We start from the raw sequence: 17,330 nt of genomic DNA on the forward strand, positions 1-17,330 counted from the left end.
GGACAACGCGCGTGTTAATTTACTTGCGAGACAGCACGATCTCGCACATTATGCACGTAGTGCCCGACGAATTTCCCATTGCCTACGACGGGATACTCGGGATGGATTTTCTTAAAGCGCAACGTACCGTGTACGACGTCGAGAACGGACTTTTGATAATTAATCGCGCCGCGATCCCGTTACAACCATACGTACGCACGACGCTACCACCGAGAAGCGAAACGATAATACAAGCCATTACCGATAGCAACCAGATCGGAATAATATATGCCGATGAACTTAAACCCGGCGTGTTCATAGGCAATTGTCTAGTTGCTTCTGAAAATAATATATGTGCCATAAGCGTATTAAACACACGAGACACAGTCGTGCCATTCCTTACACCCGCAGTACACATAGAAGCGGAGCCACAATTGTGCAGGGTCAGCGCGCTCGCGTTACAAGATAAGCCAAATATAGCCGCAGTACAGCAGCGAAGAGAACACGTTAAGAAGCAACTTAGAGTCAACCACTTAAATAAAGAAGAAAAAAGCGAATTGATAAAAATCTGCGAAAGTTTCTGCTATATTTTCCAGTTGCAAGGCGATCCACTTTCCTTTACTGAATCCGTCGCGCACGAAATTGTCACGGAAAAGGAAAGTAGGCCAATTAGCTGCCGCCCTTACCAACTGCCCGAGAAACACAAGGCAGAAGTAAGGGAGCAGGTAAAGAAGATGCTCGACGAAGGAATTATAAGAACCAGCGCAAGCCAATGGAACGCACCCATACTAGTTGTCCCCAAAAAGGCCGACGCATCCGGAAAATCAAAACTAAGAATAGTCGTCGATTTCAGAAAACTGAACGATATTACAATAGGCGATTCTTTTCCAATTCCAAATATGACCGATATACTTGATCAACTCGGGCACGCGAAGTATTTTACGACCCTGGATTTGGCATCGGGATATCACCAAATCCAGATGAAGGAAGAGCATAAACAGAAAACCGCGTTTTCTACACCCGAGGGACATTATGAATTCAACAGGATGCCTTTCGGACTTAAAAATGCACCGGCAACATTTCAGCGCATGATTGTACTCGGTCTTATCGGGCCTGCACGGTATTAAGTGTCTCGTGTATCTAGACGATATAGTCATCTACGGATTTACGCTAAAGGAACATAATAAGAGACTCGAAGCCGTTTTAGTAGAGAATAAACACGGGTTCAACTTGAGGGAGGAGGGGGAAAAATCCTGATGAGAGAGCGCGGGGAGAGGTAGCCGTAGGTGGGAAGAGACCGTGGGGGGGTATATGAATGGGTGACAGAAACCCCCCGGTCTCTTCCCACCTACGGCTACCTCTCCCCGCGCTCCTCTCATCGCGGATTTTTTCCCCGTCCCCTCGCCTCCCTCAACGCTCCTGAGTTAGAACCCGTGTTTATTCCCCTCACAACACCCCGCACTAGCAGCTACCATTCACGTCAACCCACCCACACGTTCCCCAAATTTTTATATAAAATATAAATAATTGATATTAAAAACTTACGTTTTTAGTTTTGCCGCATTTTTTTTACTGGCGGCAATTCGCTGTCGACGAAAGCGATCGTTTCCCGTGGGTGCACAGATTTAATCTTTTGTCCACGACGTAGCCGCACTCACCACCCACGGGATTTTCGGGTATAGAACGAGGGGTTTTATCAAAAGTTAATGTTTCCCCTCGTTCACACTCACCGCGTATGCGGTTATCGTAATATAAATATAATTGTGCTGAATTGTTTTTTTGGTGTGCGCCACACCACACACCACCCGCACTAAACGGGGTACGATGCCCCAACTCGCGGCGCGCAAGAATGTGTACCAACGATGAGCACTTATCCATCTATTTTTTTTTAATACACGTGTTGCACTTGAAAAAATCAGCATGCGACTGACAGGCAACAGCTACGAGCTCACTGCAGACAGTCAGAAAGTAAAAACGAAAGAATTTTTTTATCAACAGCAGTCCCGAAGGTGTGACATATACTCGTGAGAATCTTTTACAGCGTTTAGCACGTTTGAAACTTAAGATGCATTCTATCACGCAATGAGAGATTAAGAAATTATTTCATTTAAAAGATGTATCTCGAAAATGTGACATATACTTACGCAAATCTTTTTACATTTAATTCTAAGTTTTTAAAGAAATATGTATGAGATCAATCAGTAGTTCATGGATATTGGAGAAAAAAATGCAACAATAAAAAATTTTTTAATATAAACATTTAAATTATATATATTTATTATAAAATATAACATTATTTGTATATTTTGACGGCAATAAAAATGTTTTAATATAATATAATATAATATAATATAATATAATATAATATTATTTTCGCGCTCCAAATACTAGAGCTAGCAGCTCACAATCAACAATTTGATTCCCATCACAGCAATCGCTAGCATGTATCGCGCTTACAACCTCGTCACGAGTTTTAGCAGTGGAAGCGATGCTAGCAAATCGTACAAATTTCGAATCAATTATTTTAAGAAAAGATGTTAATTTATTAAACGCCAATGTAATACACTCATCAAGATCAATCATTTTAAGAAATGTCGATTCCATCATCATTAAGCATTTGCCAGCTGATTCAAACCGCAAGACATCCATGCCATTAAAGTTGCGTAGTCTGGCTGTCAACGCACCGAGGTACACGAAGTCTTGAGGATTTTTAAAATCGTTGTGGAGCAAACTTAAAATGTTTGCGCGATACTCGCAGAGTGATTTCCAAGCCTCGAGAGATAGCGGCATTTCCAATCCTCGATTATCGCCAATAATAATTTCCACATAACTAGGTGTTCCAACATTAACACCAGTTTCTAAATATTTATAACTCGTAGCCGTCAATGCATATCGCTTACATAGAATACGGATTGCATGATCTTTAGATGAGCTAGTGTAAAAACAAAAAAAAATGACCATATAAAGTTTTTATTTAAAAAAATTTTTTAGTTAGAAAAATTAATACTCACTCATTATTCACACACGATGTGCTAGATGCATTAGCTGGCGTGTAATAATTCATATTACACGCATATGATGTATTAGCTGGCACATTAAATTCCTTATTTGTATTAGTTGGCACGTAAAAATCCATCACATTAAGAACGGTAATAACAGATCAGTTTGATGCGCGTGTTACATTTAATGTGATATAATTGTTCCGAGATTTTTTATATATATATCCCCACCACTAATAAGAAATGCATCAATTAAGTGGGGGGGGGGGGATTAAATCTTCAAATTGTGTAAGTTTTATTCCTAGGCAACACACACAGGACACATGTTGCATGGAATTATCATATACATTGGAAGTCCACAATTACTACATGATCTACCGCATAATGCGTTTTGAGTATCAATTTCATGTTTGCGAATGGCAATCATTGGCCCACCCACATCAGCTAAATTAATCATACATGGTGCACATACTGCAATAGCTTCACTAGGTGTGCAATAATAAAAAGACAACATACAATGTTTAGTACGTCCATTAAGCGCGAAAAGTTGTGGTGAATCTATTTTTCGAGAAATACAATCTTCAAGATCTTCACTTTGATCACTCATATAATCACTATCGTTGGGCAATCCAATATCGTCCTCATCAGATAAATCCATTAATTCTCCATTGTCATTTACAGCATTTAAATCAGCCATATTCTCTTAACACAAAATATAAATTTAGTGAACTGTCACCCGATGGTATTTATATAGATCACATTTGTAGGTAATAGTGGGGATCACAAGCATTAGTCTTAAAATAAAAAATGATATCATAAAGATTGCATCAGAAATGCAAGATTTGCGGGCACCACACGTGCTACTGCACTGCATTGGAAATGCAAGATTTGCAGACGCCGCACGTGCCAGTTATCTCAGGCAATGGTGTGGATTACAAGCGTTTAGTCTTAAATGAAAAAAACAGTGATTTTATGTAAGCGATAATGTTATGAAGATTGCATCAGAAGCGCAAATTTGTAGGCGCCGCTATTAAAATGTAATAAAAATAATATCATATAAAGATTGCAAGATTTGCGGACACCACACATGCTACTGCATTGCACTGCATTGGAAATGCAAGATTTGCAGACGCCGTACGTGCCAGTTATCTCAGGCAATGGTGTGGATTACAAGCGTTTAGTCTAAAATGAAAAAAAACAGTGATTTTATATAGGCGATAATGTTATGAAGATTGCATCAGAAGCGCAAATTTGTAGGCGCCGCTATTAAAATGTAATAAAAATAATATCATATAAAGATTGCAAGATTTGCGGACACCACACGTGCTACTGCATCGCACTGCATTGGAAATGCAAGATTTGCAAGATTTGTAGACGTCACACGTGCCAGTTATCTCAGGCAATGGTGTGGATTACAAGCGTTTAGTTTTAAATGAAAAAAACAATGATTTTATATAGGTAATAATGTTATGAAGATTGCATCAGAAGCGCAAATTTGTAGGCGCAGCTATACACATGTGCTGAAACAAAATACTAAGCAAAAATTTGTAGACGCCACATGTATGTCACTTATCACAATATGCACGTGCAAAACTGCTAACATTAGAAAAAATATAAAATTATCAGGCGGCTTCCAGTGTTTCATTTGTTCTCCATCGTTATGAAGGTTAATACTTAAAATGCTGACATAATCGCTATGAATTCATTGAACTTTCTTAAAAATGTAAACGTAGCAGTTTGTCATATACCACATATAAAACTGTGGAGCATACATCACATTTTATCATTTAACATATTGAAATCTCGAGAATAAAATGGATCGACGAGAGCAACAGTTGACAGCGCAAGCAGATCGATTGACTTTAGAAGAATTTAATGCATGGAATCAGCAATGTGAAGAATATATCGAATTATTGGAGGACCAGGGGCGAAATAAACGTGCAAGATTATCAATCGGTGCGAAGCAATCACTAGTTGCATGTATTGCACGTATCGAAAGTTTAAGAGATTTAACAAAACAACGTTTCATTCATGTGGGTGCTGGACATAATACAAAAAATAAAGGACTTCGATGGAGTGAAATTGACACAGCTTTTGAAAGCCGCATATTAACTGGTGTGGTAATTAATTCAAACTATATCGAGCCTCGCAAATTTCTGGAAGATGCGCAAGACATTGTATTAAAACATGTGCAAAATGTTATGCATAAACATAACAATATAAAAATTAATGTTGTATTTAATGGTGAATTTGTGGCTAACAATAAAACTGCAAATAAAAGTGTGTGCACAAAAAACTGTGAACTCTTTCGTTCAAGTGATCTACAAGAGTGGTACGAGTCACGCATTATCGAGCCTATTCTCACATCCTTGGATGAATTTCAAGAACGTGACAGCGGGTGGGCACTGTCGCGTATACATAATTTGATGATAAATGTAAATAAACACAATCCATTACATGCTGGGTGCCATGTGATATTACCACAGGAAATTAAAATGAAAAGAGCTGTGATAAATATACAATCTGCTGACAATGCATGTTTCGCATGGTCAGTGGTAGCCGCTCTATACCCAGCCGAGAAACATGTGGATCGAATAATATCATATCCACATTATGCAACAGTGTTAAATCTTGAAGGTATTGAGTTTCCAATAACTATGAAACATGTTAAAAAATTTGAAAATCTTAATAATATTTCCATCAACATATATACGATTGAGAAGAAAAAAATTCTACCAATACAACTCACAGATAAAGTACGAGAGAGACACATTCATTTGTTGTACACACAGCGAGATAATGATGTTGGACATTTTTCATTGATAAAAAATTTATCACGTCTTATAAGTTCACAGCTTAGTAAAACAAAGAGTAAGAAATATTTTTGTGATCGGTAAGTATAAAATGTAAGAAAAAAATGTTTTTTCTTTTATACAATAAAAATTTTTAATGCATTTATATTCTTTATTCCAGATGCTTACATTACTTTAGTTCAAGTGAAAGATTAATGGTACACAGCGTAGATTGTGGAAAAATTAATGAGTGCGCAATTATATTACCATGTGATGAAAAAAAATGGTTAAGTTTTGACAACTATACTAGAAAGGAACGATTTCCATTTGTGGTATATGCCGATTTGGAATGTACCCTAGAAAAAACGAATGCTGACTCTACCACATCTACATGTGCACACCAACATCATAAGGTTTTTAGCATAGGGTATTATGTATGCTGTTCATACAACAAGTCGCTATCAATGTATCGGTTTCATCGCGGTAATAACTGTGTCGCATGGTTCGCCGAGGAACTTAAAAATTTAGCGCATAATGTAAAAACAATTTTATCAGCTAATGTACCCATGGCTGATTTTACACGAGACGAGTTGGAAAATTTTAACAAAGCTACACATTGTCACATATGTGAAAAACCATTTGTATCAGATGACATACGAGTCCGCGATCACTGTCACTTAACCGGTCGATATAGAGGACCAGCACATTCAAATTGTAATATAAATTATATGGATTCGAATTGTATTCCCATAGTTTTTCATAATTTATCGGGTTACGATGCACATTTTATTATCAAAGAAATTGCAACTGCCTATGAAGGAAATATAGAACTGCTTCCCATAACGAAAGAGAAATGTATATCATTTACAAAAAATGTTACAAGCACCACCGATAATAGAAATAATTGTATAAAATTAAGATTTATTGATTCATTTAAATTTCTAAATACAAGTCTTGAGAAGTTAGCATCATTTCTAAGTAAAGATAAATTGCGAGTGTCGCGATATGAATTTTCTAATCTAACTAATGAAAATTTTGATTTATTAACACGTAAAGGAGTCTTTCCATATGAATATGTTGACAGTATTGAAAAATTGGAAGATGTATGTTTGCCTCCACGTGAATCATTTTACAGCTCATTGACTGATGATACAGTATCCGAAAATGATTATGCACACGCTATAGATATCTGGCAACGATTCTCAATTCAAACGCTCGGAGAATACAGTGATCTGTATTTAAAAACTGATGTCTTGTTATTAGCTGACATATTTGAAAACTTTAGAGACAGCTGTATAGTGAGTTACAAACTTGATCCCGCATATTATTACACCTTACCAGGTTTTACGTGGGACGCGATGTTAAAACACACGGGTGTAAAATTTGAACTTCTTACTGACATTGATATGGTTATGTTTATTGAACGTGGTATACGCGGCGGTTTAAGTCAATGCTCAAGCAGATATGCATGTGCCAATAATAAATATATGCAGTCATATGATTCATCAAAATCATCAACATATTTAATGTATTTTGATGTTAATAATTTGTATGGATGGGCGATGTGTCAACCGCTACCATATGCCGATTTTCAATGGGTTGACAATGTTTCTAATTTCGATGTGATGAGTGTGCCACTAGACTCACCCAATGGTTATATTTTCGAGGTTGATTTAGAGTATTCACAACGTTTACATGATGCGCATGCCGACCTGCCATTCTGTCCAACGCGCGATAAGCCACCCGGTAAGCGGCAGGACAAGCTTCTCGCAACCTTATATGATAAGAAGCGTTACATCATTCATTATCGCAATTTACAGCAATGTATTAATCATGGACTGCATCTTACAAAAATACATCGCATATTACAATTTAAACAATCCCCATGGCTACGTGTTTATATAGAACTTAATACCAAATTTAGAACGCTTGCAAAAATGATTTTGAAAAAACTTGTATAAATTAATGAATAATGCAGTATTTGGAAAAACTATGGAGAACGTGCGTAATCATGTTGATGTAAGGCTCGTAACACATTGGGAGGGCAGATTTGGTGCTGAGGCATTGATCTCGAAACCGAATTTTCATAGTCGTAGCATTTTCGCCGAAAATCTGGTAGCGATTGAAATGCGTAAACTTGAAGTGAAATTTAATAAACCGATCTATGTTGGAATGTGCATTCTGGACATATCTAAAACATGTTTATATGAATTTCATCATGAGTACATGCAACCTCTTTATCAAAATAAATGTAAAATTATGTATACTGACACAGACAGTCTTATATATCATATAGAGTGCGAAGACGTTTATGAGATTATGAAACGTGATATTAATAGATTTGATACAAGTGATTACGCTTGTGACAATGTGTATGGTATTCCACAAGTCAATAAAAAAGTACCAGGTTTGATGAAAGATGAAAACAATGGAGCGATCATGACTGAATTTATTGGACTTCGAGCAAAAATGTATGCATTACGAGTAGATGGTAAAAAGATACAAAAAGATTAAAGGTGTTAAGAGTAATGTTGTCGCCAAGAAGATAACGTTTGATGATTACACACGATGCTTGAAGGAGGAAATAGAAATGACGCGTCAGCAAACATGTATAAGATCTAAGCTGCACGAAGTGTATACTATACATGAGGAAAAAACTGCTTTAAGTCCATATGATGATAAACGATATATTATACAGGATTCTATTGAAACATTACCATGGGGGCATTATAAAATTCCGTTGTAAAAAATTTTTATATATATTATACATTATACATTATACATTATACATTATACATTATACATTATATATTGTAAATAAAAAATTTTTTTCAATTATATAAAATTCTTATAAAACGTTATTCTTGCATATCCATGAGTTATGTGAATTATTAAATCCCAGCCACTTTACATAAACATTATTTCCTTGTTTTCGTAACACTTTTTCAACAAGATATACATCAGGATTATTTACGTGAAGCAATTCCTGTTCATAGAATCCTCCAGCGATAGGTTTTTCACAAGAATCCTCCAACAAGTATGTCACAGGATTAGTTTTTTGCACTTTGACGATTGTAAATACTTCCGTAGTCTAATTTGGTGTATAGCCTTTTTCAAATATTGTTTTGAATTTGCTAACACGTACTGAATCACCAGTTTTAAACCGTGCTGGAGCAGCAATCTTTATGCGGCTGTAGACCGTTGCCAAGAGTTTGCCTGCGTTTGCAGGGGTAACATCGACAGGTCGCATACCAATAGTTCGATGTTTTCGCATACTATAATCCAAAACGAGCTGCTGCAGTGAATCAAGCCATTTATAATTTCCATTGAGTGTAAACATTTTCCACATAGCGTTTTTAAGCGTTCGATTAAATCGTTCGACAACTGACGCTTTCATTACAGTGTATGTAGAATAATGGTTAATATTATGTTTTTTTAAGAGTTTTTGTACGTTTGCGTTGTAAAATTCTTTTCCTTTATCAGTTTGAAGATTATTCAGACATCTTTTATTATTGCGAAAGATCTTTGCAATCGCTGTTGCAACTTCGATACCGCTTTTTATCTTTAATGGTACAGCCCATGCATGCTTGCTCAGCACATCGATAACGGTGAATATGTAGTGGTAACCTTGGTTGACACTTGTGTATGGGCGCATCTCGACTACATCAGCTTGCCACAAGTCTTCATACCCGCGCACTATGACACGCCTTCGAGAAAAATTTCTTCTCGCCGGTGTATGCAATTCGTTTACCAATTGTAGTTTTTCTGAGCTTATTTTCTTTGACATTTTTTTAAAGCTATGAGATTTACCGCACTATTAAAAAAATTTTTTTCATAAATATGAACAATAGCAACACCGAAAACGATAACAAAAACGGTATTAACAATAGAAACGGCAACGGCAACGGCAGCGGCAACGGGAACGGGAACAGCAAACGGCAACGGCAGCTGTTTAATTCTGTTCACCGCGAATAAATTTATTGCGAAGCGTGTTTACCACAACCTGTAGACTACTCTGTAGTATTTCCATTTGCTTATTCAGTTCATTTAGTTGATCTTTTAAATTCTGCACATTCTGTTGAACATTATTATTAAGTTCCACAATTTCATTCTTTAAAATCTGTAAATTTTGTTGAACATATTGTTTGTTGACAGCATCATCATCGTCCAAAGGTTCAGCTACATGCTTAATTTTGCGTGATCGCGCGTCGTAATCGGTGGATGTTACACAAAGAGCGTTATCGCGCACGTAATTTCTAACTAACGCATTATATCGATAATGTTGATTAGTATTACTTCCTCCACCATCTTTAAGCAATGTTCCAAACTTGTTAATCGGCATTTCGATATCAAATGATTAAATTGTGTATGCATACTTCAATTTATAATAAGCCCCACTTCGCGAAGTTCCTCAATAATTGATAAAATCTCATTGTCGTGAGCGTTATGACCTGCATAGCGTGAGGCTTCGAGCAATCGAAGACGATCTACGAGCTCGTTTGGATCATCCCAATGAACATAATCGATTTTATTATTGTTTAATGTTACAGCGTATGGTATACCTTGTCCAATTTTTTTACTCAGCACAGGAGCGATTATATTCTTATATTTGTGACCCTTGTTACTCTTTACTTGATTTTGAGAATTGTAGTCACGTTTATGTGCATTCGTTGCCATGAGTATACTTTTATAATTTTCTTTATCGGTATCAGTATAACTGCTCTCATCGGGAAATCTCATAAAAATCAATTCGTAAAGTCCCACTGTTCCAGGATACTTTTTACCATCTATCAATATATTATCATTTTTATCTAAATCAACACGCTTGTTGCCAATCATCGTTCCATTGTCGTTGAAATAAACTCCGTAAACGCTATCGATGTTAATAGATTTTTTTCCGCTCAAAACAGCGCCTAGATACTTTTGCCCCAACGGTCCATAATGAGTTTGAAGAGTCTTCCAACCTTCTGATGTTTGCAACTTTTGTCGAATAGATGTTACCAACGGTTCGTCTGCGGTATCGAAAACGTCTTCAATGGAATGTGAGTGTGAACGTTCCCTTGATGAAAAATTTCGTTGTTGCGCGAACTTAGGCGTCTCGTTTAATGTGGACGGTATGGTGTGTGATCGTTTTAACGCTGATTTAATTGGAGTCGATGCTGTTATCGGTGACGTTGCATTTGATCGTTTTCGTTTTGGTGTCAATCTACTTTTTCTCCCAATAAAGATATCAACTATGTATTTATTAATCGATTCTGTTTTGGTGTCGATCTACTTTCTTCTTTTTCTTCAGGTAATGATATTGGAGATGCTGTAATTAATCGTTTTTGTTTTGGCGTTAACACATCTTTTTTTTCCGGAAAATACGATTCGTTCTTTGATATGGCTGATTCAACTTCGTTGTTTCCAACGGTGTTTTCTACAATCTGTTTAAGAGGCTCAACGATGGGTTTAAAATGTCGCTCCAACGCGATATCTTCTTCCATTTTTCCCGTCTTCATAGCATGATACTTTTTGCGAATCGAATCGCTCATTTGAGCAATTTTCTTCGCAATTATCTCTCGATTTTTAAGTTTACTGTTGTTATTCATATTGAGCTTGACAGTTATCAATCGGTGTATCGACAACGACTGATCACATTATGATACCACGAAGTCGTTAAATCCCTTTTTATAGCGACCGTTTGAAATAGCACTGTCCTTATCAATCACCACAAATCCATACTTTTGTTGCCAACATATTCGACACAATTTATCAAAATCTTCGAATGACATATCAGTGTTAACATGATCATTATATATATGTTTCATATTTGTAACATCCTGTTTAAATAGAATTAAAAAATTCGTATTGTCACGTATAAGATGCTTCGGTATTTTCGCATACGTTTGACAAAGATAAAAACTGTCAACGTTCGCGTGTCGCCCCATTGCAAAGTATTCTCTTACCGCATCCTGCTTATCACATGCTATGTCATCAAAAATAAATATAGAATTCGGAAGTGCTTCGCTCGGTGGAACAACATCAATATTATTTGAAAATGTGAAATATTTAATTTCTTCTATTGGTGCCAATATCTTTTTCAAATACTAATATTTTGGTTGTTGCAACGATTTCGAGTATACATAAACGTTTTCAAATCGTATACCATGCGGACTTTCCAACAGACTTATTAATACATTAGTTTAGCGCGAATAGAACTCGGTAACATGTTTCCATGTCTATGTAACACACACTCGAATAATAACTTGTCATCGAAATTCACCACCTTGATTGGTGGCGCTTGCTGTATGAACCGCATTCTACCTTCTAAATGAGATCAATATCATCCATGCTGATATATTTATAGTTGTGTGCATAAAAATTAAACGCTCAGTATTCACTATGTTTTTGTTGCTGTCGGACGATTGTAATATTTGTGATTTAACCGCTGAACAACTACAACATATTCCAAAAATATTCTTATTGCAACGATTTTCGCAACATATTGACTATTTGTGGAATAAGCTTCCTGAACACTTAAAGGCTGATTTAGATGTTCAACAATACCGTCGATGTTTAAAACATTATAATTTATTGAGTTATGAAACGCATGTTGACGGTCCTGCGCCATTAATAAAAAACTGTATTGAATGTCTGAGAAAATTGGGCGAGGCTTGTTAAACAGAGCGATTAACGCACTTCCGTTTGAATTGCACATACCAGGGTACCAGTTTTGTGGCCCAGGAACTCGATTAAACGAACGATTTGCCAGAGGAGATCGTGGAATTAATCCGTTGGATGCGGCTTGTCGCGATCACGATATAGCCTACTTACGTAGCAACAATCTCGCAGAGCGCCACGTGGCTGACAATATTCTTGCCAATAAAGCGCTGCAACGTATTAACGCAGAAGATTCAAGTTTTGGTGAAAAGGCCGCAGCCACGACCGTATGGGCAGCTATGAAAGCAAAAACGAAACTTGGTATGGGCTTATGTGTAGCGAGGAAGAATACGCTGAAGAAGAAAACGGTGAAGAAACGAACACTTCCGATAGCAAAACGTGGTGGCGTTATACCGCTTCTGCCCTTACTGGGTGCTATCGGTTCGCTCGCTGGTGGAGCCGCAGGAATCGCAAAAGCTGTAAATGATAAAAAAGCCTCACAACGCCAACTTGAAGAAATGAAACGTCACAATTACGCCATGGAAGGTCGCGGTGTTTATCTCGCTCCATACAAACGTGGTGGTGGAGTTCGAAAAATAATGGAAATAAGAAAGGAAAAAAAACGCCGATGAAACGTTAAAACTTCCCAAAGGTGCTACTACCGATATACAGTTGCGACAATTAGCGAAACACATGCGCATTCCATATTTTAGAGGCGTTTTTATGCGTGACACTTTACTGATTGGGGGAATACATCAAAACGAGAGCGGTATTGTGAATTTAGATAAAGTTGAAGGATTAGGTACCCACTGGGTGGCATATGCGAAAAGAGGAAATCGCGCTATGTATTTTGATAGTTTTGGTAATCTTCGACCGCCACAAGAACTTGCTCGATATCTGGGGAATGACGCAACACAAATTGAATATAATCGCTTACCATATCAACGATATAATCAAAACAACTGTGGGCAATTGTGTCTACAGTTTCTACAGACGATTGATACACAATTTAAGAACAAACATTATGCGCTGTAAACTCAGTATCAAACATGTCGCTGACGCTCACGTTATCGGGCAAAAGTAGTATCCTCGCGGTGAGCTACTTTCCCGCTATAGATTTAAGCGATGGAGAATATGAACTCGGGCTGGCTGATTTTGAAACGTATTTTACAATTCCTAATGTAAACTCATCAAATAATACATTCTATTTCGATAATGCTGATGATGATAATGATAGAGAAAGTATTACCATTTCCGACGGCGCGTATGAACTGTGCGATATTGCTGAATATCTAAAACGTACGCTCGACGAGCTTCATATCAATGATGTTGCAAAGAACGTGATTTCATATGGTAATGATGAAAAAGATTATCCTTTAACGATTAAAGCTAATAACAATACGATGAAAAGCGAGATTAAGTGTATTTATCAAATAAATTTCACCAAACTATGTAACATTGGATCGTTGTTAGGATTTTCATCAGATCGCATACTCGAGCCGTTACGTTGGCATGAATCGGACGCACCGATACAAATTATCAATGTAAATGTTATTTGCATTGAATGCAGTGTAACGGGGGGTGCATACAGTAATGGAAAACGTGTACATACAATACATGAATTTTCACCTAAGGTTCCACCTGGATATAAGATATCTGAAACTCCAACACAGATCATTTACCTTCCAGTCGTCGTACGAAGCGTTACTGATTTGACGATTCGCATTGTAGATCAGAACGGACGATTGCTTGATTTTCGTGGTGAAGAAATTACCGTGAGACTGCATGTGCGGAGACGACTTTAGTGTGAGATGCTCGTTTTGAATAAAACGTCGAACGTGAGACAAACTAAATACACAGCTTCCACCAAAGGGGTTCAATTATTGAAGAAAAAACTTACTACATCAAACGTAGAATTTTTAAAATCATTGGGTTTCATTGTGTGTAACATCTAAAATGGCTGATATATTGATTATTGATGATAAGCCGATCTTTGACAATAGTATTGTTAAAATTGAAACTCATACGTACAACCCATATGCTAACACAACGTTTGGATATAGTGATGAAATACGGATACCAATACAACAACAGGATTTGTATACGTTGCCATGTGACAGTTTTCTCTACATTGAGGAAAAAATAAAAATAAAAAAACCTGACGATAAGTTAACAGCTGCGCTAGGAAATAATTGTGTAGCATTTATGTTCGATGAAATCCGTTATGAACTCAATGGTGTAGAAATTGATCGCAACAGAAACGTTGGAATAACTAGCACTCTTAAAAATTATATATCGCTAATATCTGATAATGCTGTGATGCTGCAAAATGCTGGATGGAGTGAAACATCAACTACGTCAGAAGGATTCTTTAATTTTTGTGTACCCCTCAGTATATTGTTAGGTTTCTGTGAAGATTATAAACGAGTGGTTGTCAACGCTCGCCATGAATTAATTTTAATACGCGCTCGCAATGATAATAATTCCATTATAGGAGATTCGAAATTAGAGCCAGAAATTGAATTGCATAAAATACAGTGGCGAATGTCTCATGTCATATTAAATGAGGTCAATAAATTATCCATGCTGCGAACTTTGGATAGTGGGCGATATTTAAGCATGACTTTTCGCTCGTGGGATTTGTATGAATATCCTCTTTTGCAGAGTACTACAAAACATTCTTGGGCCGTCAAGGCTGCAACGCAACTTGAAAAACCTCGATACGTTATCTTTGCTCTGCAAACCGATCGCAAAAACGTTATGTCTAAAAAATCAACCATTTTTGATGATTGTAAATTAACGAATGTGAAACTTTTTCTCAACTCTGAATATTATCCATATGATGATCTGAATTTAGATTTTGACAAAAAAAGATACGCCATTCTTTATGATATGTATATACGTTTTCGTAAAGCTTATTATGGCAACAGTTCTTATGAGGCTTTTTGCAATGTAGCAGCATTTCTATCATATGGACCATTTGTTGTTATCGATTGCTCTCGACAGAACGAGTCAATCAAAAGCGCCACTGTAGACGTGCGATTAGAATTTGATTGCAAGGAAAATGTTCCTGCAAATACAACCGCATATTGTCTTATTTTACACGATCGCATAGTTGAATATAGTCCACTGTCTAACGTTGTGCGCAAGGTCTTATAAAAATTGCTATATCAGCAGTTTTTATCATATATAAAGAAACAATTTTATCTACACATCATTATTGTTTCAAACACGCGTTCATCATGATTGCGCCAACGTTTGTTGATCTTCAAGGTTTTAATATTGGGCGGCGATTTATTGTAAAAGAAGTTGCAGTGCTAAAAAAGGGTACTGTTCTAACTCATTACATCTTTAAAAATCCAGTGCCATGGAATTTTTTGGCACAATCTGAAAAGTCATACATTTCTTGGACAATAAAATATCATCATACATTGTCGTGGGAAGAAGGAACCGTGCCATACAACATGGCAAAACAATTAATTACAACAGCTGTAACAGGTGTAGATGGTGATGAAGTGTCACGTCTTAATATGTCAAAGGATATGAGAAATGTGCATGGTTGGCTGATATGCTCGACGACGATGTTAGAGAAGATTACATCATTGAAACCTTAGACGCTGATTATGAAGATATTGAATCTTTAAATATTTTAGATGCTATTAATACTGTGCGATGTGGAAATCATCTTACGCATTGCGCTTTACAGAATGTATTTAAAATATTCAACTGGTGGTCGCAGCGCCAAAAGGAATTATAAAGATTAAAAAATTTATGTTAACGGGGATGGCGATGAAGTGTGGCATCTTATATCAAAAGATATGAGAAACGTACATGGCTGATATGCTCGACGGTGATGTTAGAGAAGACCGCATCATTGAAACCTTAGACGCAGATAATGAAGATGTCAAATCTTACAAAATATTTTAGATCCTATTAATAATCATTTTACGCATTGCGCTTTACAAAAAAATGTATTTAAAAATATTTAACTGGAGCATCAAAAGGAGTTGTAAAAATTTTAATAAACAAATTTATGTTAGCGGATGGTGATGAAGTGTAGCACCTTAAAATATTCAATTAGTGGTTGTAGCGTCAGGAGTTGTAAAGATTAAAATAAAAATTATTTTTTATGTAAAATTATGTTTTTTATTTTTAACAAATATATATATAATATATAAAATATATAAAATATAAAATATATAAAATATTTAAAACATATATTTTTAATCTTAATCTTAATCTTAATCTTAATCTTAATTTAAAATCAGGTTTTGGGGGCTGAAATATAATTATAAATTAAAAAAAATACAATTATAATATATTAAAAATATATATATTTATTTTTACCTAATTCCAACTTTCCGGCGCAAAGGCGATGTCTTCTTCCATGTTAAACATCTTGCGCAGCCCGAAAACATCACCACCTTCATGAGGGCCCATCCAAATATATCTATTATACTCCCTATTGCGACGGCGTTCATTTTTTCTCGCATATTTTTTTTTTATATTAATAAACCCTTTTATATTGATTTCTTCCGGATCAATCCAATCCTACAAAATTAAAAAATTAAATTATTTTATTTCTACATTCTTTATTATTTAAATATATTTTTGTGTAAAAAGATGACTTACGGGCTGTACGTGTGGAATTTTTATTTTCATGATATGCTTTATTTGCACCTCATGAAACGGTTCGCTGTCTATGTATATGCGCTGAAAAAAGTATTATGATACATTTTTTTTCATTAAAATAGTTTGTATTTTTACATGATAGTTCTTACCCCAATCGCTGGATATGTCACATCAATGTGATTTTCTATACAATCGTTATAGACAGAATCCATTTTTTAAACAAAAACTTTTATAATAAAAATTGGCTCACAAAAACTCAAATGCTTCACGACTGAATAGATTTTCA

General features: G+C 36.1%; 4 protein-coding genes and 1 pseudogene across 4 annotated transcripts; 4 read left to right on the forward strand and 1 right to left on the reverse strand.

Moving 5' to 3' along the window:
* Positions 1–2,239: 2,239 nt before the first annotated feature.
* LOC139101215 (uncharacterized) lies at positions 2,240–5,970 on the forward strand. Its single transcript, XM_070654209.1, has one exon. The coding sequence runs from the start codon at positions 4,793–4,795 to the stop codon at positions 5,873–5,875; it is 1,083 nt and encodes a 360-aa protein (XP_070510310.1). The 5' UTR covers positions 2,240–4,792; the 3' UTR covers positions 5,876–5,970.
* Positions 5,971–5,985: 15 nt separating this feature from the next.
* LOC139113824 (uncharacterized) lies at positions 5,986–7,731 on the forward strand. The gene has a single exon (XM_070675244.1). The coding sequence runs from the start codon at positions 5,986–5,988 to the stop codon at positions 7,729–7,731; it is 1,746 nt and encodes a 581-aa protein (XP_070531345.1).
* Positions 7,732–8,546, forward strand: LOC139113910 (uncharacterized; annotated as a pseudogene).
* A 12-nt stretch (positions 8,547–8,558) lies between these two features.
* On the reverse strand, positions 8,559–11,951 carry LOC139113911 (uncharacterized). The gene is made up of 2 exons (XM_070675358.1): positions 11,114–11,951; positions 8,559–10,976 (listed from the first exon to the last, which is right to left on the reverse strand). Exons 1-2 carry the CDS (start codon positions 11,359–11,361, stop codon positions 10,148–10,150), a joined length of 1,077 nt encoding a protein of 358 aa, XP_070531459.1. The 5' UTR covers positions 11,362–11,951; the 3' UTR covers positions 8,559–10,147.
* A 2,417-nt stretch (positions 11,952–14,368) lies between these two features.
* LOC139113826 (uncharacterized) lies at positions 14,369–15,571 on the forward strand. The gene is made up of 3 exons (XM_070675246.1): positions 14,369–14,804; positions 14,907–15,203; positions 15,327–15,571. The coding sequence occupies exons 1-3, from the start codon at positions 14,369–14,371 to the stop codon at positions 15,569–15,571; spliced, it is 978 nt and encodes a 325-aa protein (XP_070531347.1).
* The last annotated feature ends 1,759 nt before the right edge of the window (positions 15,572–17,330 follow it).

The sequence above is a fragment of the Cardiocondyla obscurior genome, linkage group LG03 (assembly GCF_019399895.1).
Source record: "Cardiocondyla obscurior isolate alpha-2009 linkage group LG03, Cobs3.1, whole genome shotgun sequence".
In the NCBI taxonomy this organism is placed as follows: Eukaryota; Metazoa; Arthropoda; class Insecta; order Hymenoptera; family Formicidae; genus Cardiocondyla; species Cardiocondyla obscurior.

Bases quoted from the DNA above. Each gene is read 5' to 3' on its own strand.
- LOC139113911 (XM_070675358.1), bottom strand. From the start codon at position 11,361: ATGAATAACAACAGTAAACTTAAAAATCGAGAGATAATTGCGAAGAAA. The intron at 10,977-11,113 runs GTTAACGCCAAA...GAGAAAAAGTAG, and splicing joins TTTCCGGAAAAAAAAGATGT to ATTGACACCAAAACGAAAAC.
- LOC139101215 (XM_070654209.1), top strand. From the start codon at position 4,793: ATGGATCGACGAGAGCAACAGTTGACAGCGCAAGCAGATCGATTGACT.
- LOC139113826 (XM_070675246.1), top strand. From the start codon at position 14,369: ATGGCTGATATATTGATTATTGATGATAAGCCGATCTTTGACAATAGT. The intron at 14,805-14,906 runs GTATATTGTTAG...ATTCCATTATAG, and splicing joins TAATTTTTGTGTACCCCTCA to GAGATTCGAAATTAGAGCCA. The intron at 15,204-15,326 runs GTAAATTAACGA...GTTTTCGTAAAG, and splicing joins ATCAACCATTTTTGATGATT to CTTATTATGGCAACAGTTCT.
- LOC139113824 (XM_070675244.1), top strand. From the start codon at position 5,986: ATGGTACACAGCGTAGATTGTGGAAAAATTAATGAGTGCGCAATTATA.